At 46.5% G+C, this 27,458-nt stretch overlaps 1 protein-coding gene and 1 long non-coding RNA gene across 2 annotated transcripts in view; one reads left to right on the top strand and one right to left on the bottom strand.

Annotated features, from left to right (window-relative positions):
• The window catches only part of LOC310828808 (polyunsaturated fatty acid lipoxygenase ALOX15B-like), a 41,820-nt gene that overhangs the window by 3,794 nt on the left and 10,568 nt on the right, over window positions 1-27,458 (top strand). Inside the window, exons 2-9 of the mRNA XM_083706691.1 lie at window positions 12,215-12,419; window positions 13,983-14,064; window positions 17,836-17,958; window positions 20,610-20,713; window positions 21,473-21,645; window positions 23,087-23,230; window positions 25,113-25,316; window positions 27,034-27,120. Of these exons, the coding sequence (XP_083562817.1) occupies window positions 12,215-12,419; window positions 13,983-14,064; window positions 17,836-17,958; window positions 20,610-20,713; window positions 21,473-21,645; window positions 23,087-23,230; window positions 25,113-25,316; window positions 27,034-27,120 (1,122 nt within the window). The remainder of the gene's footprint in view (window positions 1-12,214; window positions 12,420-13,982; window positions 14,065-17,835; window positions 17,959-20,609; window positions 20,714-21,472; window positions 21,646-23,086; window positions 23,231-25,112; window positions 25,317-27,033; window positions 27,121-27,458) is intronic.
• LOC310829138 lies at window positions 9,374-12,125 on the bottom strand. Its single transcript, XR_014557184.1, has 3 exons — window positions 10,938-12,125; window positions 9,764-9,873; window positions 9,374-9,502 (listed from the first exon to the last, which is right to left on the bottom strand). It is a non-coding gene; the product is annotated as an uncharacterized lncRNA (long non-coding RNA).

The following is a 27,458-nucleotide window of genomic DNA, read 5'->3' as shown; positions in this document are numbered from 1 at the left end:
CGTCAAAGTGCAAGTAGATAAATAGGTACCACTCCGGCGGGAAGGTAAATGGCGTTTCCGTGCGCTGCTCTGGTTCGCCAGAAGCGGCTTAGTCATGCTGGCCACATGACCCGGAAGCTGGACGCCGGCTCCCTCGGCCAATAAAACGAGATGAGCGCCGCAACCCCAGAGTCGGCCACGACTGGACCTAATGGTCAGGGGTCCCTTTACCTTTACCCTTACTCCGAGTAGGACTTAGTTGGATACAGCCCAATCTCAGAGTATTTACTGATGATGGCTCTTCAGAAATCTTTCTGGTAGTTGGATATGTTTTTTGGAAGTCTAACCTGATTGGCCTTTGTTTCCAATGGGATGGGTGAAGGAAAAAGGAGAGGTGTTGGAGATCTCTGGAAACAGAAATGAAGTTCACATTTGAAACTCACAGAATCTTTTTATATATATAATAATTTTTATTAATTTTAACATATAAATTATAATACATACCACAAAACTTCACCACTTATACAATCTTTTTTGGACTTCCATCAGCACCTCTGATGATCCACCGTTTTAACCACTTTTTATGCATTTCTTAAATTCATATTGCCTTTAATTATCTTAACTAACCATCCTCCCCTTTATCCATTTTTGCAATAGTTCCAATAATTCACCTCACAAAACTTCTTGCAAACCTACAAACATAGTCTGATCATCACAATTACTTTTCAAATAGTCTGTAAATTTACACCAGTCTTCTGTGAATTTCTGGTACCACCGATTTCGAATCTTTCCTGTTAGTTTATCTAGTTCTGCACAGTCCATTAATTTCATCCTCCATTCTTCTATCGTCGGTAATTCTTCTTGCTTCCATTTTTGTGGCAATAATATTCTTGCTGCCGTCGTTGCATATAAAAACAGCTTACATTCTTTTCTATTTATATCACTTCCTACAATGCCCAGTAAAAATGCTTCTGGTTTCTTTATAAATGTATATTTCAACATTTTTTTATCTCATTATATATCATTTCCCACAAGCTTTTCACTTTTTTACATTCCCACCACATGTGATAAAATGTTCCTTCTTTTTCTTTACATTTCTAACATTTATTACTAACTTTATACATTTTAGCTAATTTAGCGGTTGTAAATACCATCTATACATCATTTTCATCACATTTTCTTTTAAGGCAGAAACTCACAGAATCTTAGGCATAGTAGAGTTGGACAACTGCAATGCGGGAATTGCAGCTACACAATCGCCGTGATTCTCATGTTTGCATTCTGGACAACTCAAAACCGAAATGCTTTTGAAGGGGGATCCTGTCCATTTCCTTCACAAAAAGAGAAGGGGAAATGGCTGCATTCTTCAAGGGCATGCTGAAGGCATTGCAAGGGTTTCCTGTCTGTCTCAATGCAGGCGCTAATTGACTCAGCATCGCTGGTTGTGTTATCCGCCAATTACTGTTTTGGGGAAACGCTGAGTTTAATTTGGCATGCATTCTAAGCCCTTAATTGAATTGTCACAGCCCGTCTTCCTTGCAGCCGGTCTTTGACACCCGCTTCCATTCTCCTTTTTCCCCTTCCTTACGCCCACGTGCACGAACATCCACATATCTGATTACTCTCATCTTTCAGCTGACGCAACAAGGCACTTTGGGTTGCTGCTGTTGCAAAGTTCAGCCACGGAAATCTGAAAGAGGCTCCCAGGGAATACACGAATCACACCACTTGTTTTAAACTGTCTATGCATGGGTGCGTGATGGGGAAGAGAGATGCAAATACCGTATTTTTTGCTCTATAAGACTCACTTTTTCCCTCCTAAAAAGTAAGGGGAAATGTGTGTGCGTCTTATGGAGCGAATGCAGGCTGCGCAGCTATCCCAGAAGCCAGAACAGCACTGTACAGTGATCCCTCTTGCTGTTCTGGCTTCTGGGATTCAGAATATTTTTTTTCTTGTTTTCCTCCTCCAAAAATTAGGTGCGTCTTGTGGTCTGGTGCGTCTTATAGAGCAAAAAATACGGTAATTAGGAGTTTTTAAACTGTGCTTGGCATGGAGCAAGCAGAGAGAGAAAGAAGAGTTTTTCTGCCTTTCTCGTAACATCAACGAAGCTGAAAGTTAGGAGATTCAGGTCTGAATCTTCTTTCAGTGCATGTTTTAACTATGGAATTTGGACTGCTTGAAAAGAGAGTTAGATAAATCCACAAAGGGGAAGTCCAGTGCCGGATTTAGGTATAAGCTAAACAAGCTATAGCTTAGGGCCCCACTCTCTTGGGCCCCCCAAAAAAATTTAAAGGGAAAAAGATAACTGGATGCACATTTCCAAAATATAAGATACAAAGCAAATAAAATAAAACCTGCATACAGCAACAGTGTTTTGTGTTGTGTAGGCTCCTGGGATGTAAGTAATGGGCCCCGCCTGCTAGCCTGCTCCCTAAATATCACTGGTTTGCTCATTTCTGTATATAGAGTGCCTATATTCTGCATACGCAAATGGCTTTAGATACCTATGAGGTCCATAAATGACCATACAGGTAATGGTAAAGAGACCCCTGACCATTAGGTCCAGTCGTGACCGACTCTGGGGTTGTGGCGCTCATCTCGCTTTATTGGCCAAGGGATCCAGCTTCCGGGTCATGTGGCCAGCATGACTAAGCCGCTTCTGGCGAACCAGAGCAGCGCACGGAAACGCCGTTTACCTTCCCACTGAAGTGGTACCTATTTATCTACTTGCACTTTGACGTGCTTTCGAACTGCTAGGTTGGCAGGAGCAGGGACCGAGCAATGGGAGCTCACCCTGTCACAGGGATTCGAACTGCCGACCTTCTGATCGGCAGGTCCTAGGCTCCGTGGTTTAACCCACAGCACCACCCGCGTCCCAAATGACCATATAGCATATATTCAACACAAAAAACAGGGAAAATTTGTTGTTGACAAAGGACAGCTGGACATATAAAGGGCCCCATTACCTTCAGTAGCTTAGGGCCTCGTCAAACCTAAATCCAGCTAAGTCTATGAATGGCTCTTAGCCACGATGGCTGCTCTTGCGTTCGAATCCTGCTAGCTGGTTTCCCATAATGGGCATCTGGTTGGCCACTGGGAGAACAAGACGCTGGACTAGGTGGGTGCCATTGCCCTGATCCAGCAGCAGGCTCATCTTATAGAATCGCAGGCCTGTAGAGTCGGAGGGGTCCCCATGTGTCATCTAGTCTGACCCCACCCACAAAGCAGGAATCGCAACAAAAAACCCACCTGATTTTATGCTTTGTCTTGCTGCAGCATTACAGATCTGGAGATAGGTGCCCCAGCGTCAACAACAACGCGAGAGAGTCTGGTTTATTTATGGGCGCATGGACTTTTAAATTTGAAAACTTTATTACGTTTTACGGATTATGGGGGGAGGCGGAAATAGCATTTCTTCTGCTTCTGCTACGGCGGACATCACGAACTTTCTGGTACAGACCGGAGCTAATTTGACAGCCCTTGGACTGGTGATTTGAGGCCACCAATTTTCTCTGCTTAGCTAGTGAGTCAGTGTTGCTTCCCTGCCTGTCACATTGATGGGAACTGGCTTGGCGAGGGTGCAATCAGGGCACACATCTTAATGCGTTACGGACTAAATCACATGAATACCTGGAGATCTTTGATCTCTTTCTCTGCCATGCAAAGAGCTTGATGTACACGAGATAGCCAAGGCGTGTTGAGCAAACTCAGGTCTCGTGGCCGAGCAGTAAATCTGTGTGTGTGTGTGTGTGTGGGGCCGCTGTGGGCGGAATGAATGAATTTTGGTGGTACCACGGAATGCTCACCAACATTCCAGCTGCCATCGCAGAATGTTAATGGAGCACGATTGCCACGAAGGAAGTGGATATAATTTCGAGAAGTATGTCACAGAAGCGTGGGAAGGGCTGTGTGCTGTAAACAGGTCAGGGAAGTTTGGGTGTTGAGGGACTGCGAACCAGGAAGATATTTCAGCAGGATTCTGTAGTGGAATATTCATTCCACATCTACATTTGCTTGCATGTCTCTTCGGCAGGGGTAGGCAAACTAAGGCCCAGGGGCCGGATGCGGCCCAATTGCCTTCTAAATCCGGCCCACGGACGGTCCGGGAATCAGCATGTTTTTGCATGAATAGAATGTGTCCTTTTATTTAAAATGCATCTCTGGGTTATTTGTGGTGCCTGCCTGGTGTTTTTACATGAGTAGAATGTGTCCTTTTTATTTAAAATGCATCTGTGGGTTATTTGTGGGGCATAGAAATGTGTTCATTCCCCCCCCCAAAAAAATATAGCCCGGCCCCCCACAATGTCTGAGGGACAGTGGAGCGGCCCCCTGTTGAAAAAGTTTGCTGACCCCTGCTCTTGGGTATTTCCAAATTTTATCGGGCAAAATATTCCTGCATTGCAGAGGGTTGGACTATATGACCCTTGTGGTCCCTTCCAACTCTAGGATTCTGTGATCTCCTGGCAAGGCTGGGAGAGCTTCCTGTTTGAGGTCTTGGAAAACTGCTGCCAGTGTGTGTAGACAGTACTGAGTTAAATGGAATTCTACGATTCCACTTATTGCAGTTTTTTTATATATTGAGCTTCGGCCAAGGAGGCTTCAGGCCTTATGTGTGGATTTCCTTCCCTCCCTCCCCTCCATTTCGCCACCACAACAACCCTGTGAGGTAGGTAGCTCTGCCTGAAATAAATTTAAGGCTCGAGACCACACACACACAATTTCACAGCAGGAAAGTGGGTGGAAGATGGATCTTTCCAGTCTACGGGTTGGTGGACCAAGATAATTTTCTGCCTGAGGCGCACCAGCAAATGGGGACTTGCGCTACCAAAATCTCCACCTCTGCAGCACACACAAACACACCAAGCCAAGCTGCATTAGAGGCTATCCCAGGCCATAGCTGTCAACTGTCCCTTATTTGACGGGAAAGTCCCTTATCCCAGCGCCGTATCCCGCTGCTGTCCCTTATTGATGATGTCCCTTAAATTTCCTGGGTTTCAAAGGAAGCAGCTCCTCTCTCTCCCTCCCTCCCTGCCGGCCAGGGAGGAGGGAGGCTCCAACTGTGTTGCTTGGCTGCGTTGTTCACCCAATAAGGAGTCTAAGAACGACTGGGGGGTGGAGCTTGCATGCCTTGTGCCGATCAAATCAGCCGCGTTGCCTGGGGACTCGCCTTTGCTCAGCGCTTCCCAGCGGAGAAGTGACGGTGGTTTTCCTTGCTGCATCCCCTTTGCCGGGTAGCTGCGCTGTGGGAACCACCGCTTGAGGCTTCGTTTGGCTGCTGGCTGGGCTTTCTGCCTTTGGCTCGGAGGGGCTCAGAAGTTGAACATACCTGTGCTTGGAAAATCCCTTATTTTGGCTGCTGATCCCTTATTTTCGAGGCTGCTGGTCCCTTATTTTCAAAGCTGTAAGTTGACAGCTATGTCCCAGGCCAACCAACTTATAATGACAACTGAGGCCAAAAATCCCAAAAAGCACCTCTGCAAAATCACAACAACACAACTTGAATATCTAAAGAATTTGGTGCGCACTATTGCCTGCCTGATTCAGCTGCCTCAATCTACCTAATGGCAGGAGTGGCTGTCCCCAGCCTTAATTCGGTAATCTGCATACTACTCTTAACTGGTTCACAATAATTGCTTTAAGGCGGGAGCGGAGAACTGAGGTGAACTTGGATTAGGCCGTGTAACCGTTTGTTCACTGGCTGGCACCCGTCTGCCTCGGGAGACAATGGAAGATCATAAATTTATTATTTGCTTTTACAGATATCAAATTAAAACAATAGTATACTCAAATTTTTGAGATTCCCCTGAGTCTCCTGGCTTTCCTTCATCCCCTCCATGGACCCTACTGTCATCGTTTTCAACGGCGTATTATTTCATCCTCTATATTTTAAATCTGTCTGTATTGTCCAAAGTTTTCGTTACATTATAAAACTTAAAGGTTAAGGACCCCTGGACGGTTAAGTCCAGTCAACGGCGACTATGGGGTTGCGGCGCTCATCTCGCTTTCAGGCCGAGAGAGCCAGTGTTTGTCCGCAGACAGCTTTCCGGGTCATGTGGCCAGCAGGACTAAACTGCTTTTAGCGCAACGGGACACAGTGACGGAAACCAGAGCGCACAGAAATGCCGTTTACCTTCCCGCCGCAGCAGTACCTATTTATCTACTTGCACTGGTGTGCTCTTGAACTGCTAGGTTGGCAGGAGCTGGGACCGAGCAACGGGAGCTCACCCCATCGCAGGGATTCGAACCGCCGACCTTCCGATCAGCAAGCCCAAGAGGCTCAGTGGTTTAGACCACAGCGCCACCCGCATCGCTGCAAGTGTTATTCGAAACCTGCAATTGTTTTCATTTTTTTGCAGTGGTCTCTCAAATACATTGTACATCTTTCCCATTCTTTTTTGAAACTTTTGTCCTCTTGGTTTCTGAGCTTTCCAGTCTTTTTTGCCATTTTGGCGTATTCCAGCAATTTAATTTGCCCTTCCTCTCCTATATACGGACTTCATCTTCTTTCTATCTTTGGGCTAAAAGCATCCATGCAGTCGTCGTTGCATGCATGAAAAATCTTTTCTGCTCTTTGGGATCTTTGTATCTAGAATCCCTTTTTAAAAAGCTTCAGGTTTAATTATAAAAGCTATTTTAAATATTTTTTTCCCATTTCATTATACATCGTTTCCCAGAAGGCTTTTATTACATGTCCACCACATATGATGAAAGTTGCCTTCTTGTTCTTTACATTTCCAACAAATATTTTACTTGTCCTGTGCATTTTTGCTAATTTAGTAGATGTCAGATACCATCTATACAACATTTTCATATAGTTTTCTTTCAAGGTACAACACGCCGAAAATTTTAAATGCGTTTTCCATAACTTTTCCCAAGCGGTTAATTGAATATTATGTCCCAAATCTCTCACGCAATGTATCATTACTGATTTAACCTGTTCATCCTTTGTGTGCCATTCTAAAATTAATGTATACATTTTCAACAGGAATTTTACATTATTTTCTAACATCTTTTTCTAATCTTGAGGCTTCACAACTGAATCCTTTCTTTGTATCTGTCTTAAAAGTCTCATTTAATTGGTGATACTGTAACCAATCAGTTAATAAATGCCTTATCTCTCCAAAATCCTTCAGTTTCACCTGATGTTTTAATTCAATTAACAGCTCTATATAAGTCACTCATTCATTTCTCATATTTACTTTTTTTGGAGATATTGCTTCAATTGGGGAAAGCCACCATGGTGTTTTCTGTTCTAGTAACGGAAATTGATTTCCTTACTAGATTATTCTGAAAACCTTTATGTACTTTTGCTTTTTCATACCATAGATATGCATGCCATCCAAATCTATTATCATGTCCTTCCAAATCTAAAACATCTACATTTTCCAATAATATCCATTCCTGGAGCCAGCGGAGACAAGACGCCTCATAATATAGTTTTAAATCTGGCAAGGCGAAGCCCCCTCTTTCCTTAACACCTGTTAACAATTTATATTTTATTCTTGGTTTCTTCCCCTGCCAGATAAATCTTGTAATATCTTTTTGCCATTCTTGGAAGCGTCCAGCACCGCTGACCACAGGTATTGATTGGAATAAAAACAACGTTCTCGGCAATGCTTTCATTTTTATAACTGATATTCTTCCCCATAATGATAGGTTCATTCTTCCCAAAAATCTCTCAGTTTCTCTTTATCTCTATGTAGTTGTCTTTAAAAATATTAATATTCTTAGCTGTCAACCAAACACCTAAATATTTGACTTTTTTTCTCTATACATAAGCCCGTATTTTGTTGTAAGTCCTTTTTATTTTGTTCTGTCACGTTTTTCACCAAAACTTTAGTTTTTTTTTCATATAGCTTAAAAGCAGCTACCTGGCCAAATCCCTGGACCTTCTCCAAAACTTTTGGTACACTACTCTTGAGATGTTCCACTGTAATCACAAGGTCAAGGTAAATTTAATGCACATGACTCCCCCGCAAAGAATTCTGGGAACCGTAATTTTTAATTGCTGGGAACTGTACCTCTGCGTGCGAAATTTTGTGGGGTGGGCTGTGTGGGAAGCGCTTTACGTGACTGATTATTTATTATCATCATTTATTCAATTTATACACTGCCCTATACCCCCAGATCTCATGGCGGTTCACAAACAAGACCACAACATATAAAATCAAACCAAAAACAATAACCAATTTATTTTAAAAACCCCAAAGAGCCAAGGCTGTTGGCTTTCAATAAGATCAACCAAAGGCCTGGTTAAAAAGCAACATTTTTGCTTGGCACCTAATGAAGGCGCCAGGCGAACTTCCCTGGGGAGAGCATTCCACAGATGGGGAGCCACTGCCAAGAAGGCCCCGTTCTCATGTTGCCACCCTCCGGACCTCTCGAGGAAGAGGCACACGAAGGAGGGCCTCAGAAGATGATCTCAGGTCCGGGTAGCTTCATATGGGAAGAGGCAGTCCTTGAGGTATTGCGGTCCTGAGCCGTTTATGTGTACAATTGATCTGGATCGTAAGATAGGTAAAGGTAAAGGACCCCTGGACGGTTAAGTCCAGTCAAAGGCGACTATGGTGTTGCGGCGCTCATCTCGCTTTCAGGCCGAGGGAACCGGTGTTTGTCCGCAAACAGCTTTCCGGGTCATGTGGCCAGCAGGACTAAACCGCTTCTGCCGCAACGGGACACCGTGACAGAAACCAGAGTGCACAGAAACACCTGCTGCAGTGGTACCTATTTATCTACTTGCACTGGTGTGCTTTCAAACTGCTAGGTTGGCAGGAGCTGGGACGGAGCAATGGGAGCTCACCCCGTGGCAGGGATTCAAACCGCCGACCTTCCAATCGGCAAGCCCAAGAGGCTCAGTGGTTTAGACCGCAGCGCCACCCACGTCTGGATTGTAATCAACCTCAGGAAGGCCCATTTTGTCACACACACCCTCAAACCACATTGCCTCGCAACAGGAAGAAATTAAAGAGGTGAATTGATCCATTCTGGGAATACAGGGCCTGTTGGATTCCAGCCTGATTGGCAGAAGAACCCTGTTAAAAAACAATAGTGGCGCCTCTCATTGTTCAGTTGCCTTTATCGATCCACCCTGTCACCTGCTTCCGTGATGGGCAGCCAGGAGCCCGCACCCTGGAGATTCTCTCTCTCGCATGTGCTTCGACCCACGTGCCATTCCAGTGGCAAGTATAGTCTGGCCTGGAATTTGAAGGAACGTGACAGGAAGGCGTCGCTTTCCGGCTACTGTCAAGCGAAAGCGAATCCTCAGCAGCAACTCCAAGTTGACTCACGGCCGCGCGGCAAGGCTTGTCCTGGACTAGGATTGCGAAGGACGCCGGTGCTGGGTTAGGAGCTCAGGGCAGGAGCAAAACAGCTCTCCCCCCCCCCCCAAAAAAAGTGTGTTGTTGTTGTTCTGAAAGAACTGGATGTAGCCACACAAAATCAAAGCAGTCAAAATCAGGGCTTTGTTAGGCTTCCTTATCTACTCCCCCACTTTTCTGCTCTCCTTTTATTCTTTAACCCCTCCTAGGACAAGTCGTGAAGCTGAGGCTCCAAGACTTTGGCCACCTCGTGAGAAGAGAAGGCTCCCTGGAAAAGACCCTGATGTTGGGAAAGATGGAGGGCACAAGGAGAAGGGGATGACGGAGGACGAGATGGTGGGACAGTGTTCTCAAAGCGACCAGCATGAGTTTGACCAAAGTGCGGGAGGCAGTGGGAGACAGGAGTGCCTGGCGTGCTCTGGTCCAGGGGGTCACAAAGAGTCGGACACGACTAAACAACAACAACAAAGGCACACAGGGATCTGCTTTATATTGTTAACGGAGGAATCTGAGGGCTCCCTTGGACAAAAAACAAGGACACCAGCCAGGAATACCAGAGCAAAACAGCAGCTTGGTCTTTATTGAAGACTGTCGCGACAGGACTCCCACCTGCCACAAGGTGGAACAAGATGGAAGCCCCAAACAAAAGAGCTCCCAAACTTTTATTAGCTGCTAATCCCCTTGTTACACCCCCCACAAACTACATCACGGTTACATCATGAAAGGGGAGGTCTGGTGGCCTTAATCTGAGCATCCTGGACCCTGCCCCGTGGTTCTCCTCGCCCTCCACCAAACACCCATCAAGTGTAACAAAAGAGATCTTTACATTTCCCTGTTTCCCAGCCAAGTGACTCCCACCCTTTTGTCTTCATCTGGGTTTGTTCTTTCTGGAATGGCTACCTGTCTGGCACTCAGGTATCAGGAGGCCAGGGATTATCACTCAGGCAGAGGGGCTGCTGAGTAGCTGAGCTCACATGTCTATATGAATTTCTGAAGTTTTCCCAGTGAGCCAGTACAGAGATAACATTTATCAGTGAATTCTTACATTTGGTATTGTGCAGCAAAGGCCCTTTGAATAGATAGGAAGAAAGTGTGATGGGGTGTTTTGTGGGGACAAATCACAAAAGTCATAAATGTGATTGTGCTGGTTTTGGTAGTGGGCTGCATATGCATGATATCTGCTGGAGGGGCAACTCCCCCCCCCCAACCTATACATAAATTCCTGCAACAATATGCAGTCAGGTCACTGGTCCATTTAACTCAGTACTGTCTACACGGACTGGCAGCAGCTGTCCAAGACCTCAAAAAGAAGGCTCTCCCAGCCTTGCCAGGAAGATCACAGAATCGTAAGAAGGGACCCTGAGGGTCACCTAGTCCAACCCTCTGCAATGCAGGAATCTTTTTGCCCAGTGTGGGGCTCAAACCCACAGCCCTGAGATGAAGAGTCTTGTGCTCTACCGACTGAGCTATTCCGCAGGCCAGAGGACTGAACTGCTGCATGCAAGGCCCTGAGAAACGTCTCCTCCCCAATAGTTTTGAGATAAGATTCGTGCCCTAAGTTTTTATTTTGTCAGATGTAAAAAGTGTCCTGTTTACGGACTGTTCCAGTAAATCAATGGGATGTTTGGGGTCATGGTGACCCCCAAAACTGTTCCAAGGAACGTGGAAGGTGGTGGCTGACAGGATTTCCACTGCCCAACAGTGGAAAACAATACAAAACTTTAACAGTTCCGTGTGGTATAAGAACTTGTAGGCCTTTGTGAACCCTGAACATTTTTATTTAGTGTGGCAGGACTGTAATCTCTTACGTTTTAGATTTGGACACGCAAGAATTTATCCCTGTGTTGCCTAGAGAAATATGGGTGCATGATTTAGGATTCGGGTGCCATAACTCTTAGAATCCTAGAATTGTTGGAAGGGACCCCGGGGTCCTCTAGTCCAACCCCCTGCGACGCAGGAATCTCAACACACAACACACACACCCCAATTCAATTTGAAGCCCTGCTTCGCTTTGCAAATGCTCTAGCAGTTTACGATTACATCATTATATGCCCTGCCTGGTATTGCCGAGGCTAAGTAGATCTTTTATTACTGTTTATTTGTTTTGGTTATGCAAGACTCCGTTTAAAGAAGGAGTTAAAGAGTGTGTCACCCTAAGCGTTCTGCGTTGCGTGGAAGCAGCGTAAGCAGCGGGGAACCAGCTGCACGTTCCTCGCTTTGGAGAAAACATATACTGAGGTTGCATTTTCATAGCTTTCCACCCAAAAGTTTCCAATCTTCAAGGCGTCTTATGCTGTGGGCGTACAAGTTATTTAGTTGCAATTCCTGCATTGCAGGAGCTTGGACCCAATGACCCTCCACCCCCATCGTTCTGCCCGGACACTGAGGTCCAGCTCCGAGGGCCTTCTGGCGGTTCCCTCCCTGCGAGAAGTGAGGTTACAGGGAACCAGGCAGAGGGCCTTCTCGGTGGTGGCGCCTGCCCTGTGGAATGCCCTCCCATCAGACGTCAAGGAAATAAACAACTACCTGACTTTTAGAAGACATCTGAAGGCAGCCCTCTTTAGTTTTTCATGTTCAATGTTTTATCATGTTTTTAATATTCTGTTGGGATATTATTCTTGTTATTGTTGTTTGTTATTTATTATTACTATCCTGTTCTCACAGTGGCCAACCAATTTGCAATTGCAATCTGCCTGTTATTTGCAATCGCAGCCTGTCCGTTAGTACTGCAACTTGGCGTTTGGTGTGAGTTTTGCAATCACATTTTGTGGCAGAATCCATGCCAAGTTTGGACCAGAACTGAAATAATTCTGCCTTCCTTCCTTCCTTCCTTCCTTCCTTCCTTCCTTCCTTCTCTTCTTCTTCTTCTTCTTCTTCCTCCTCCTCCTCCTCCCTCCCTCCTTTCCTCCCTCAACAGGTGGAGGAGCACGAAGTCTTTTGTGATCATGATCTGGGCCCGATCCTGCTGATCCACCTGCACAAGGACCCTTACTCCTTCTTCCCCGAGAACAGCTGGTACTGCAATTCTGTCGAAGTGACATCTCCGCACGGTGAGGTCTATCGCTTCCCCTGTTACCAGTGGATAGAGGGTTACTGCACCAAGTCCTTCAGAGAAGGAGCAGGTGAGTATTCATCACTTCGCTGCCCCCCCCAAACTGTCAGTATATGGAAACATCACTGCTGCAGACAGCCAGATTGTTGACACAACATGATACCCTTATCTCTGGGAAAGAAGAATTTCCCAGGACCTTCACAGGCTGGATAAGTCTTTGTGAAGAGTGTAATTTGAAACCTTCCATTTGCACATGTTCAGGAAGTTTGTCAGACTTGCTGGAAGAACTGACCTGAAAGGACGTGTTTTTCTCCAGTGCTGTAATGTCAGAAATAAACATCATGTAAATATATTTCTGACTTATTTTCTTTCCCCTGCGGAAGCAGGAGGGAGGGGTTGTGCATTTTACCCACGCTTGGGAAAATGTCGCCTATCAAAATCTCCCTGGTCTGTCTGGATATCAGCCAGAGGAGGTTACCGGTATGCAAGCTCCGAGGACAGTGAGAGGGGCCAGCCTGTCTGGAGGGGGCTTGCAAACCAACACAAACATCCTGGCACTTGCTGGAGAGGCAAGCTCCCATCCCATAATGACATCAATGATTCATCCTGAAACGAGATTTGAAATTCAGAATGAGACTTTGTATGTTTGCTTGCTTGCTTTATTTTTGCAGACAACCCCCCCAAAAAAAAAACCCTCATTTAAATCAGATGTATTTATTTCGTTTTTACCTCCTGCTGAGGACCTCATAGCAGGATGCATGGGTGTGATTGACAGGGCCAGCTCAGCTGTTTGTTGCCGTCCCATTAGACTCTTCCTGCATTCGTTTATGGCTTTTATTGGGTAGGTGAGGAAATATATTAACTACATTTGATCCCGCTTCAGACCCATGTGCGTGGGTTGCGACAGAGGGAAAATGCGGCCGCAAGCCTTTTTCAAAGGACAGGGCTTTTTGCAGACTCTTTCACAAGAGAAAGCCCTCTCAGCGGAGTCTAAATCTCATTTTAAGCAGTTTAATTAAAAGCATAGAGATAGGCTGATCTCCCCCTTTTGTTTCCCTGTTTATCAAAGAAACAGGCTACAGACTGGAAACTAAGTTTATAAAATGTATAGTTTACTCACAGTCAAGCATTTGTCCTTAGCAGCAACAGCAGTGAAAGACTAACACAGTTAAAATACTTGTATTTACAGCAAAAACAGCCTCAGGCATGTTTGTGATGCTTTGAGCAGAAGTCCACTATCATGGCTGGTTGGAGAGAGAGAAATACAGCCGTACCTCGGAAGTCAAACAGGATCCGTTCTGGAAGTCCGCTTGAGTTCCGAAACATTTGACTTCCAAAGTGTGGCTTCTGATTGGCTGCAGGAAGTTCCTGCAGCCAATTGGAAGCTGCAGAAGCTCCATCGGATGTTCGGCTTCCAAAAGAACGTTTGAAAACTGGAACACTCACTTCCAGTTTTCGATCGTTGAGGAGCCGAAATGTTCACACGCTAACTAGCAAGAACGTGCATTGTTAGATTTGATTGCCTATCTCCCACATCCGTAAGGATGTGCAAAAAGTGGAGAAATGTGAAAAATTGGGGAAAGCCAGGGAAAGTGTAAAAACCACTTGACTTTTTTCTTCCTTTTGTGTACAGCCAAAACGCCAGCGGACGACACTCATTATCTCCAGCGGAGGCACCGCCGTGAGGAACTGGTGCTGAGTCATACAAAATATGGGTGAGTAGAGAACAAATTTACAGAGAGACTTACCTACCTACCTAGGACGGCCTACCTAGGACCCTCGTACCTATGGGACCGTCTCTCCCGGTATGCCCCACGGAGAGCCTCAAGGTCCATAAATAGCAACACCCTAGAGGTCCCGGGCCCTAAGGAAGTTAGATTAGCTTCAACCAGAGGCAGGGCCTTTTCAACACTGGCCCCGGCCTGGTGGAACGCTCTGCCTCATGAGACCAGGGCCCTGCAGGATCTGATTTCTTTCCGCAGGGCCTGTAAGACAGAGTTGTTCCTCCTGGCCTTTGGCTTGGAGCCAATTTGATCCCCTCCCCCTCTTTCTTTTTCCTTTCTCCTCCTGTGATGAGGCTGCATTTTAATATTTTAATGTTTCAATATTTTAATGTTGTATTTTAATCTTGTTTTTAAGTTGTATTCATTCAACTTGTTTTTATTATTGCTTGTTAGCCACCCTGAGCCCGGCCTTGGCTGGGGAGGGCAGGGTATAAATAAAAATTATTATTATTATTATTATTACCTACCTTCATTCCTCAACAGGTGGAGGAGCAGCAATGGTTGTTGCTGTTCTTGTTTTGCAGGAGGTAATCTTCTACCTTGGGCACTGGCCCTAATATCCGGGTATCTTCATCATATCATTACATGTGTAAATTTTGCTATCATAGTGTTTGAAATCTAACTACCCAGAAGTCTCCTTACATCAGGCATGGAAAACATGGTCAAACCTGAAGGCCACATTCACTTCTGGGAAAACCTACGGCAGCCACTTTTTCCTTTCCTTTCTTTCATAAAAATTATACACTTCTTGATTGTAAAAAAACAAACAAACCTCAAAATGGCATACAAAAAGATAAGGCAATAAAACCAAGATTTACAACCCTACTGTAACACATACAAAAGTTAAAATACTAAAACAGATTGAAGTTATCTGTCGGTAAAGTAAAGGTAAAGGGACCCCTGACCATTAGGTCCAGTCGTGGCCAACTCTGGGGTTGCGGCGCTCATTTCGCTTTATTGGCCGAGGGAGCCGGCGTTCAGCTTCCGTATCATGTGGCCAGCATGACGAAGCCGCTTCTGGCGAACCAGAGCAGTGCACGGAAATGCCGTTTACCTTCCCACCGGAGCGGTACCTGTTTATCTACTTGCACTTTGACATGCTTTTGAACTGCTAGGTGGGCAGGAGCAGGGACCGAGCAACAGGAGCTCACCCCGTCGTGGGGATTTGAACCACTGACCTTCTGATCGGCAAGCCCTAGGCTCTGGGGTTTAACCCACAGCCTTGTCTAAATAAGAACATTTTTAGCAGGCACCGGAAAGAGTAAAGCGAAGGTGCCTGTTTGATCTCATGAGTTCCAAAGTGTAGGTGCTACTACACGAAAGGACCTAGTTCTTACAAATGCAGAAAACAGGTATTGTGTGGCACCTGTAGCGGTGCCAGTTCTGTCAATCAAAGTGGTAAGCCGACCTTGTAGGTACATGTGGTGGGTGGGACCAGAGGCAAAAGTGGGTGGGACCACAAATTAAAAATGTACTTTTGTAGAGTAGATCTGTTGCCACACACACTCCCACAGCCCTCTTTGTCCTCCTCACGGAACGACGATTCCCAGAGCGGCTTAACAGTCAATCCCTTTTCCCAGGCAACTCTAGGAATTGCAGCTCTGTGACAGGAACAGACAGGGGCATAGCTGTCAAGCGTCCCTTATTTGGCGGGACAGTCCCTTATCCCAGCGCCGTGTCCCGCTGCTGTCCCTTATTGATGATGTCCCTTAAATAAGCTACTGAAGTTAATCGGGCCCTTTCTATGTCCAGCTGTCCTTTGTCAATAACAAATTGTTGCTGTTTTTTGTGTTGAATGCTATATGGTAATTTATGGACCTAATAGGTTTCTAAAGCCATTTGCACGCAACAAAATATGGATTTTATCAAAGTAATTGTTGATGCCTTACTTTGGCTGCTGATCCCTTATTTTCAAATCTGTAAGTTGACAGGGGTATCCTAACAACTTTCAAGATCCTTAAGCAGCCACAGTTCCCAGGATTCCTTGGGGGGTAGCCATGACAGTACAAAATGACATCCCAGCGCTTTGATCGCAGAGTGCAGATGAGGCCTGACAACGGGCCAAATCCTGCCTTCCTTCAAACAGCCGTCGTGCCCACCATCAAGCAATTCGTTCTGCACTCCTGCTATGTATTCAGTGGTCTGTGTTTGCCTGAGCTTGAATCTGGACTAAGGATTCTGAGCTCCTGGGTTCTGATTCGCTACATGATATCCAATCACAGAACGTTTCAGGATTTGGGTCTCTGCCATTGGCCCTTGAACTCGGAGTCGTGATTCGCAGTTTGGAAGTTTAGACTGCCAATCGCGTTGGGAGGGGGAGTGGCCCCAGGCTTTCAGAAATGCATATAAGCAGTTGCTTTGCCCCTGTTTCCGTTTCAGTGGTACCTCGGGTTGCATACGCTTCAGGTTACATACGCTTCAGGTTACAGACTCCGCTAACCCAGAAATAGTGCTTCAGGTTAAGAACTTTGCTTCAGGATGAGAACAGAAATCGTGCTCCGGCGGCGCAGCAGCAGCAGGAGGCCCCATTAGCCAAAGTGGTGCTTCAGGTTAAGAACAGTTTCGGGTTACGAACAGGACCTCCAGAACAAATTAAGTACTTCACCCGAGGTACCACTGTACGTGGCATGCGTGCGTTTGAGTTTAAAAGCATTATGGGCAGGGAGGGTTGATTTTCGGAACAACTTCACACTCCTGTGCAGTCTCGGCTGCTCCCAGCTTCTGATCTGTATCCCTGGCCTTTTCCCTGAACCTTGAAGCTCCTCTCCTCGTGCTTTGATCCTTGCTGCATCTCTGGGCTTTTTCCTGCTCTTCACTCGTTGCTGAGCCTGCCCTGGAATAAAGCCTGGCTATTTGACATACAAGGAAGGGCACTTGCCCTCATCCTTGGGCCGGAGACTGGGACAGGTGTAGCTTAAAGCAGTCGTCCAAATCCTTTCCTCTACATCTTTTGCCCTAATCTGCACCATCAGACCCTCAGGGGACATGAAACCACATAACGCTGGACTTACATTTATTAGAACGTCCCAGGGTTTCCTCCTATGAGCCACAGGAACGGCAGAGGTGCAAAGCAGATGGGCGACCTCAAAAGGCAAGACCATGGGTGGGCCAACTAAGGCCCGGGGGCAGGATGCGGCCCAATTGCCTTCTTAATCCGGCCGGAGGATGGTCCAGGAATCAGCATGTTTTTACATGATGATAATATAATGATAATAATTTCTTATTTATACCCCGCCCATCTGGCTGGGTTTCCCCAGCCACTCTGGGCGGCTTCCAACTGAATATTAAAAACAATACAGCATTAGACATTAAAAACTTCCCTAAAGAGGGCCGCCTTCAGTTGTCTTTTAAAAGTAAAATAGTTGTTTACTGCCTTGACATCTGCTGGGAGGGCGTTCCACAGGGCGGGCGCCACTACCGAGAAGGCCCTCTGCCTGGTTCCCTGTAATCTTACTTCTCACAATGAGGGAACCGCCAGAAGGCCCTCGGAGCTGGACCTCAGGGTCCGGGCTGAACGATGTGGGTGGAGACGCTCCTTCAGGTATACAGGACCTGTACATGAGTAGAATGTGTGCTTTTATTTAAAATGCATCTCTGCCTCACGGCATTCTGTAGGAATTTCTCATTGGCAAACACCGTTCACAGGACTGCCTGTCCATCGTTCATTCGTTCTCCCTCTCTCTTATCAATTTATCTACACAGGTGGAAGGAATACATCCCAGGAACTCCATATTGTGCCAATATCGATACAGACATGACGATGGAGTACAATATCCAGTACTCTTTCCCCAAAACCACTGCTTTTTTTGGGCGTGGGACCCTCGCGTAAGTCTTGCATAACCTGCCAGCACTTCTTTTTTCTTTCATTCTTTCCTTTGTCAAAATAAAAAAATTCCTTCCAGTAGCACCTTAAAGACCAACTAAGTTAGTTCTTGGTATAAGCTTTCGTGTGCATGCACACTTCTTCAGATACACTGAAACAGAAGTTACCAGACCCTTCTATATAGTGAGAAGGTGGGGAGGGGTATTACTCAGAAGGGTGGTAGGAATGGGTGATTGGCAGATAGCTGTGATGAGCCTGTTGACGACTCTTAATGACTGCAATAGGTCTTACAGGAAAAAGCAAGGGGTGAGAAGGTGAAAAATGGCTTTGTCATGTATAATGAGATAAGAATCCAATGTCTTTGTTCAGACCAGGTCTCTCCATGGTTTTAAGTTTGGTAACTAACTCTTTCCTTTAAACATCTTTATTGAAAGTTCAAAAAGTACATAATTATATGCGCCCTAAACATAAAGGTAAAGGGACCCCTGACTGGACTGGGGTTGCGGCGCTCATCTCGCTTTACTGGCCGAGGGAGCCGCTGTACAGCTTCCGGGTCATGTGGCCAGCAGGACTAAGCCGCTTCTGGCAAACCAGAGCAGCGCACCTTCCCGCCGGAGTGGTACCTATTTATCTACTTGCACTTTGACATGCTTTCGAACTGCTTGGTTGGCAGGAGCAGGGACAGAACAACGTGAGCTCACCCCGTCACGGGAATTTGAACCGCCGACCTTCTGATTGGCAAGCCCTAGGCTCAGTGGTTGAACCCACAGCACCACCTGTGTCCCATGCCCTAAACATGGCGAGACGTAAATAAAAGAGAGAAAAAGAAAAGGAGAAACCCGTGTAGAAGGGAAAATAAAGGGGGGGGGGACTATATTTTACAAGGTTGTTATTGTACTTCAGATCTTAACCTATTTCACTACTGGTAAGACTGGATTCCAAATATCGTTGTTTGTCCATGGCAAGTCCGCGTTAAATGCAAGTTGTTCATATGTTGCGAGCTTGTATACATCTTCAATCCAATAGTAGAAGGGAGGCGCACTTTTATTTTTTCCAGTTCATCAGTATCAGTCTTTTTGCTGTGGTGAAAGCACAGAGAGTCCACTCGTATTGTCTTTTTGTAAGGTTCCACGTGCTGGCTATATAGTTCAAGAGGATATTTTGCTCTGTAAATGTACGGTTGTTCCATACAGTTCTGTTAATAGTTTCAGTTAAAGGTAAAGGTAAAGGGACCCCTGACCATTAGCTCCAGTCGTGGCCGACTCTGGGGTTGCGGCGCTCATCTCGCTTTATTGGCCAAGGGAGCCGGCGTACAGCTTCCAGGTCATGTGGCCAGCAGGACTAAGCCACTTCTGGCGAACGCCGTTTACCTTCCCACCAGAGTGGTACCTATTTATCTACTTGCACTTTGACTTGCTTTCGAACTGCTAGGTTGGCAGGTCCAGGGACCGAGCAACGGGAGCTCACCCTGTGGCGGGGATTCGAACCGCCGACCTTCTGATTGGCAAGTCCTAGGCTCTGTGGTTTAACCCACAGCACCACCCGTGTCCCTGTTTCAGTTTCAGTTACCTTCTACCAAAAGTATCTGAAGAAGTGTGCATGCACACAAAAGCTCATACCAATAACAAACTTAGTTGGTCTCTAAGGTGCTACTGGAAGGAATTTTTTTATTTTGTTTCGACTACGGCAGACCAACATGGCTACCTACCTGTAACTAGAACTTCTGCCAAAAATCTTTCAATATAGAACAATGAAAAAACTTATGTTTTAGAGAAGCCTTGTCCCTATTGCATCTCGAACAGTTAGATACCATAGATAGCCCTTTTTTAAACAAACGTAACGGGGTCCAGTATATTGTAAATATTATTTCTTGTTGTATGAGCCTGTGAGCACTTCTTAAGCTGGAGATGACTTCGGCAAAGGAAGGTTTTATCTCCCCTGCTAGTCAAAAATATGGATTCAGTCTTAGGCAGGTTGTTTTGATTTCTTTAAGGCTCTGATGCCTCTGTGAGATACTTGGACCTCGGCTTGGTTGTTGAAAAAGCTGCGTACAAATGTTACATAATATAACCTATTCATTTCGGGAGGAGTGGGATGTGTGACCCTCCAAGTGTGGTTACACTCCAAACCCTATCGGCTTTGACCCTCAAGACCCCTGGAGATTGTTTTCCAACAATGCAACTTACATACTTTCCAACTTTTCCCCATTCAAAACTGGGACGCTCATCTTCCGGTTCGGGTTCCCAAACGAGTCACATGACCTGTGCCTTGCTCTCACCCTGATAAGGTACTTTTCGGGGCGACAGCGCAGCGCAAGGGCATGCTAGATTACAGCACCCAAAATGGCTGCCGAGATCTCGTGAGAAAAAACGGGATGTCCTGTTTTCTCCCAGGGCGCTTGGAAGGTATGAAGTTGGTGGGCATCGCTGTTTCTTGTGGCAATGAGTTCCCTAGTTGAACAATGCAAGATGTGAAGAAAGCCTTTCTTTGGTCTATTCAGCTGCCTCCCTTTGCACAAGACCTTGGACAGCAGCTGCCAGCCAGAGTTGGCAACACTATGGTCTGACTTTGTTCAAGGGCAGATGCTCCTCCTCCTCCTCTGTAATGGCATGCCTCTTCCTTTATAAGTTCTCTTTCTGCATCTCCTCCTCAGGCTGTTTGAGGCCAAAATGAAGGGCTTCCTGGACAAACCTTACTCCTGGGAGAAGCTTGAGGACATCCGCAAGGTCTTCTGGTTCTACCACACGCCTGAAACAGGTCAGTGAGGGCTGAGGAAGCTGCCTCTCTTCAAAGCAAACCCTTTCCATGAGAGGTCTGGAGGGTGACAATATGACAACAGGCCTTTTCGGTGGTGGCTCCCCATTTGTGGAATGCTCTCCCCAAGACGGCTCGCCTGGCACCATCATTGATGAGCTTTAGTAGAGTGACTCGGGAACTACAATTAATCTAGAATGTGGCAGCTGGACTGGTGACTGGATGTGTACAACACAGGTCTTAAGAGATCTATATTGGCTCCCAGTACGTTTCCGAGCACAATTCAATGTGTTGGTGCTGATCTTGAAAGCTCTAAACGGCCTTGGCCCAGTGTGCCTGAAGGAGGGCCTCCACCCCCATCATTCAGCCCCCTAAGGTCCAGCTCCGAGGGCCTTCTGGCGGTTCCCTCCCTGCAAGAAGTGAAGCTACAGGGAACCAGGCAGAGGGCCTTGTCCGTGGTGGCGCCCATCTTGTGGAACACCCTCCCATCAGATGTCAAGGAGATAAACAATTATACAACCTTCCATAGACATCTGAAGGCAGCCCTGTTTAGGGAAGTTTCTAATGTCAGATGTTTTTCTGTGTTTTTGTATTCTGTTGGAAACCGTCCAGAATGAGCAGATGGTTTATTATTATTATTATTATTATTATTATTATTATTATTATTATTACTATTACTATTACTATTACTATTCTAGGCAAAAGCGCTTCTTTTCCACAAGGCTTTCAATGATCTGTGTCTCTCCTTCTTCGCTTCTCCAGAGTATGTGTTCAGGCACTGGAAAGATGACGATTTCTTCGGCTACCAGTATCTGAACGGAATCAACCCTGTGTTGATCCGGAAATGCACCAAGATCCCAGAAAACTTCCCTGTGACCCAGGAGATGGTAGCCGGGCCTTTGGGAGAATCCACTACCCTCAAGGAAGAGTTGGAGGTTGTTCATTGCTCTCCTTATTGGCTGTATCTCAGAGCCACATTCGTGTGTGTGTGTTTGTTTGTGTGTGTCCCCTTCTCTATGCATAAAGGCAAAGGGTAAATGGACCCCTGACCAATAGGTCCAGTCATGACCAACTCTGGGGTTGCGGCGCTCATCTCGCTTTACTAGCTGAGGGAGCCGGCGTACAGCTTCCGGGTCATGTGGTCAGCAGGACTAAGCCACTTCTGGCAAACTAGAGCAGCGCATGGAAATGCCGTTTACCTTCCCGCCGGAGCGGTGCCTATTTATCTACTTGCACTGGTGTGCTTTCGAACTGCTAGGTTGGCAGGAGCAGGGACCCAGCAACGGGAGCTCACCCCGTTGCGGGGATTTGAACCGCTGACCTTCTGATCGGCAAATCCTAGGCTCTGTGGTTTAACCCACAGCACCACCCGCGTCCCTTGTCTATGCATATATATGTCTAAAATATCCATAGCCCACCTCTCTAGTAATAGTATCCAAAGCAGTTAACCAAAATAGCTCTAAAGAACCAAAAATGCTGCCTTCACCAGAGGAGTATTGAAATATACTCAGCTTCGAGAGTGGATTTCATGCTCTTTATTCAGCTCATAGTGGTAAGGAGGAATGGAAGTTCCCCCAGAATATCTGCTTTATATACATTATTTACACAATGGGCCCCACGTGATTGGCTAATTCCGGGATTCACCTGTAGGCCAATCAGGTTGCGGATTCATTTCCACCTGGAGCTGGATTGGGTGGCTCCTGTGGACCAATCAGACTGCTGCATTCTAGACCCTATTGTTTTAGGACCAATCAGACTGCTGCATTCTGGACCCTCTTGTTCTAGGACCAATCAGACTGCTGCATTCTGGACCCTCTTGTTCTAGGACCAATCAGACTGCTGCATTCTGAATCCTATCGTTCTAGGACCAATCAGACTGCTGCATTCTGAATCCTATTGTTCTAGGACCAATCAGAATGCTGAATTCTAAATCCTATTGTTTTCGGACCAATCAGACTGCTGCATTCTGGACCCTATTGTTTTAGGACCAATCAGACTGCTGCATTCTGAATCCTATTGTTCTAGGACCAATCAGACTGCTGAATTCTAAATCCTATTGTTTTAGGACCAATCAGACTGCTGCATTCTAGACCCTATTGTTTTAGGACCAATCAGACTGCTGCATTCTGGACCCTCTTGTTCTAGGACCAATCAGACTGCTGCATTCTGAATCCTATTGTTCTAGGACCAATCAGACTGCTGCATTCTGGACCCTATTGTTCTGGGACCAATTAGACTGCTGCATTTTGGATCCTATTCAACTCAGTACATAACAAGTATGATGGCAACTTTAGTCCAAAATGCTGGTCTGGGCTGACATCAGATGGGATTCAAACTTTCCTCCCTTCTCCAACCCGCTCCAACTCTGTTTTTCAGAAAGGAACCATCTACCTAGCAGATTACAAGTTGCTGGAGGGTATCCCAACCATCCAGGTGAACGGCAAAGAGCAATACATTGCTGCCCCTCTGTGTTTGCTTCACCAAAAGCCTTCTGGAGAAGTCATTCCTTTAGCCATCCAGGTAACGATTTAAAAACAAAACAAAACAGGCAAAAATTCAGCTGGAGGATCCCAAACAAGCTAGGAGGTTCCCCTCACTTAAGGGAAGTCAAAAGATATTCCATGAGATTGTTTTGATGAATATATGGCAAAATACTGCTCAAAAAAATAGATTTGCTAATATGCCTAGATTAAAATGTGAAGTACTGGATGGAAGGAAAATCAGCAAGGAAAGATGATAAGAATATACAGATGATTTGAGAAGGTTGTAGAATGCAAAGATTATTGTAAGTTGTATAGTGTGGAGGAAATTGAGTGGGGACAGAGGGAAGTGGGAGGAAGGAGAAAAAAATAATATGATGGATTAAGGAAATAGGAATGTAAATGTATGGGGGGATGGGGAGGAAATGGTGTTGGTTTTGGTACATCTGTATTGTAATGTGATATGTGAAAACCAATAGATAGGTAGATAGATAGATAGAGAGATGATAGATGATAGATAGATAGATAGATAGATAGATAGATAGATAGATAATGAAATATACTCGGAGTCGAGAGTGGATTTCATGCTCTTTATTCAGCTCATAGGGGTGAGGAGGAATGAAAGTTCCCCCAAAGTATCTGCTTTATATACATTATTTACACAATGGGCTGCACGTGATTGGCTAATTCCGGAATTCTGTAGGCCAATCAGGTTGTGGATTCACTTCCATCTGGAGCTGGATTGGGTGGCTCCTGCAGACCAATCATACTGCTGCATTGTTCTAGGACCAATCAGACTGCTGCATTCTGGATCCTATTGTTCTAGGACCAATCAGACTGCTGCATTCTGAATCCTATTGTTCTAGGACCAATCAGACTGCTGCATTTTGGATCCTATTCAACTCAGTCCAAGATAGATAGATAGATAGATAGATAGATATAGATAGATAGATAGATGATAGATACATGATAGATAGATATTCGATGAGGCCAAGGAGGCGGTAGATTCTTAGCACACAAGGAGTAAAACACTTAATTATAAAAGCAGCATAAAATACGCTATAAAAACATGAATAACAATAAAATTCAAAAGTCAAAAATCAATCAGATAATCCCCAGGGCTAGCTGGCTGAATTGGTCCTACTTGGGCCAGGGGAGAATTAGCTGTGGGGTCTCAGAGCGGGTGATCTTCATAAAAAGGGAGTGGGAGGGAAGAGAAGGGAAATAAAAGATCAGGCTGGATTCAAATTAAAGGCCGGGCGGAATAGCACTGTCTTACAGGCCTGACAGAAGGAGGTTAAATCCTGCAGGGCCCTGATCTCATGGGACAGAGCATTCCACCAGGTCGGAGCCATCACTGAAAAGGCCCTGGCCCTGGTGGAGGATAGTCTGGCTTCCTTAGGGCCCGGGACCTCTAAACTATGGCTATTCATGGACCTTAAGGTCCTCTGTGGGACATAACAGGAGAGGCGGTCCCATAGATATGAGGCCCCTAAGCTACAAAGGGCTTTAAAGGTCAAGACCAGCACCTTGAACCTGACCCTATACTCCACCGGGAGCCAGTACAACTAGATGAGCCATGGGACAGTCTGCCTTCTAGACCAGGGTTAGGCAACATAAGACCCGGGGGCCAGATCTGGCCCGATCACCTTCTAAATCCGGCCTGCGGACGGTCCGGGAATCAGTGTGTTTTTACATGAGTAGAATGTGTCCTTTTATTTAAAATGCATCTCTGGGTTATTTGTGGCGCATAGGAATTCGTTCATTTCCCCCCCTTCAAAATATAGTCCGGCCCCCACAAGGTCTGAGGGACAGTGGACCGGCCCCCTGCTGAAAGTGTGTGCTAACCCCTGTTCTAGACAGTCTGAAGACACCTTCCTTTGCTGTTGCATCTTTTATTCTATTGTGATTCCCTCTTCCAGCTGAGCCAGCGCCCAGGTCCCCAAAGTCCCATTTTCTTACCCACCGACGAAGAGTGGATCTGGACCTTAGCCAAGACCTGGGTGCGAAACTCCGAATTCCACATCCACGAGGTGAACACCCACCTGCTCCGTGGACACCTGATGGCAGAAGTCTTTGCGGTGTCAACACTGAGGCAGCTGCCCATGTGTCACCCCCTGTACAAGGTGAGAGAACCCAGAGGGGGTTGAGTTTGAGGCATTTAGCGGCCAGGGATATAGGGACGCGGGTGGTGCTGTGGGTTAAACCACAGAGCCTAGGGCTTGCCGATCAGAAGGTCGGCGGTTCGAATCCCCGCGATGGGGTGAGCTCCCGTTGCTCGGTCCCTGCTCCTGCCAACCTAGCAGTTCAAAAGCACGTCAAAGTGCAAGTAGATAAATAGGTACCACTCTGGTGGGAAGGTAAACGGCGTTTCCATGCGCTGCTCTGGTTCGCCAGAAGCGGCTTAGTCCTGCTGGCCACATGACCCGGAAGCTGTACGCCGGCTCCCTCGGCCGATAAAGCGAGATGAGCGCCGCAACCCCAGAGTCGGCCACGACTGGACCTAATGGTCAGGGGTCCCTTTACCTTTATGGGGAGGGATGTTTTCAACATCCTCTTTTATCTTTTGAAGGAAACAAACCGCGTCTGGGGGGAAAGGCTGCCTCTCTCAGAGGAGGCAGCGATGCCACCAGCCTGGATGGCTTTGAAAAAAAACTTTGCCCCCTCTTATATATATGAAAAAAGAAATTGTGGGTATCTCGTGAAGCTGAAATTTAGAAGATTGGGGACAAATAAAAAGTCCTTCTTGATGCAATGAATAGTTAAACTGTGTGGACTTGTTCCTGCAGGAGGTAGTCAAGGCCAACAATCTAGAAGGCTTTAAAAGAGGACCGGGCTAATTCATGGAGGGGGAAAGGGCTGTTGTCAGGGATTGGGCTCGAGAGGGGTGGGGTGGAGGGGCTACGAAGGAGAGAATCGGGGGAGAGCATGCTATGACTTCAGTTACAAGACCTTTGTCTCTGCGTACTTTAAGACACCCCCCCCCATCCTTACACGTTTTTTAGAGACAGGAGGTGGGCAGTGTGGAGGACTCCCTGGTCTTGAATGGGGTAACTGTGCCCCTGAAGGACCAGATGCACAGCCTGGGAGTCATTTTGGACTCACAGCTGTCCATGGAGGTGCAGGTCAATTCTGTGTCCAGGGCAGCTGTTTATCAGCTCCATCTGGTATGCAGGATGAGACCCTACCTGCCCGCGGACTGTCTTGCCAGAGTGCTGCATGCTCTAGTTATCTCCCGCTTGGACTACTGCAATGCGCTCTATGTGGGGCTACCTTTGAAGGTGACCCGGAAACTGCAATTAATCCAGAATGCGGCAGCTAGACTGGTGACTGGGGGCGGCCGCCGAGACCACATAACACTGGTCTTGAAAGACCTACACTGGCTCCCAGTACGTTTCTGAGCACAATTCAAAGTGTTGGTGTTGACCTTTAAAGCCTCAAAGGCCCAGTATACCTGAAGGAGCGTCTCTACCCCCATTGTTCTGCCCAGACGCTGAGGTCCAGCTCCGAGGGCCTTCTGGCGGTTCCCTCATTGCGAGAAGCAAAGCTACAGGGAACCAGGCAGAGGGCCTTCTCGGTAGTGGCGCCCGCCCTGTGGAACGCCCTCCCATCAGATGTCAAAGCGATAAACAACTACCTGACATTCAGAAGACATCTTAAGGCAGCCCCGTTCAGGGAAGTTTTTAATGTGTGACATTTTAGTGTATTTTTGGTCTCTGTGGAAGCCGCCCAGAGTGGCTGTGGGGACCCAGCCAGATGGGTGGGGTACAAATAAATTATTATTATTATTATTATTATTATTATTATTATTATTACACGTGCTCCCTTTCCATTCCACTCCAGCTCCTGATTCCTCACCTCCGTTATTCCATCCATATCAACGTGCTGGCCAGAACCTACCTTATCAGCCAAGGAGGTACCTTTGACAAGGTAAGTGGGAGACTCCTGGGACACCCTTGGAGGAATGCTTGGTGACCCCACCGTGGAATGCCTTCCACGCTGAGCCAGCTCTTCAGGCCCCAGGACATACGGTGATCTCTGTTCTTCCACATCCTACCCATTCGACCGCAGGGTGATTCACAGCTGACTTGGGGAGTCTTTTCTGGGGGTGCCTCTCTGTTTTGCCGGGCTCTGAGGGCAGTTTTCTGTTCTGGAAGTGCCATGCGTTTGAAGGCTGCCCGGTTTGGTTTAAGGATGCAGAACCCAAAGGAGGAGATTCAATGGGGAGATTTGAAGTTTCCTCCCAAGGGAGTGAGTGGGTTGAGCCA

Source organism: Podarcis gaigeae (genome assembly GCF_964106915.1).
Source record: "Podarcis gaigeae genome assembly, chromosome: 13".
NCBI classification, from domain to species: domain Eukaryota; kingdom Metazoa; phylum Chordata; class Lepidosauria; order Squamata; family Lacertidae; genus Podarcis; species Podarcis gaigeae.
Note: the sequence above shows the minus strand (reverse complement) of the source record. Positions and strands in the feature narration are given on the sequence as shown.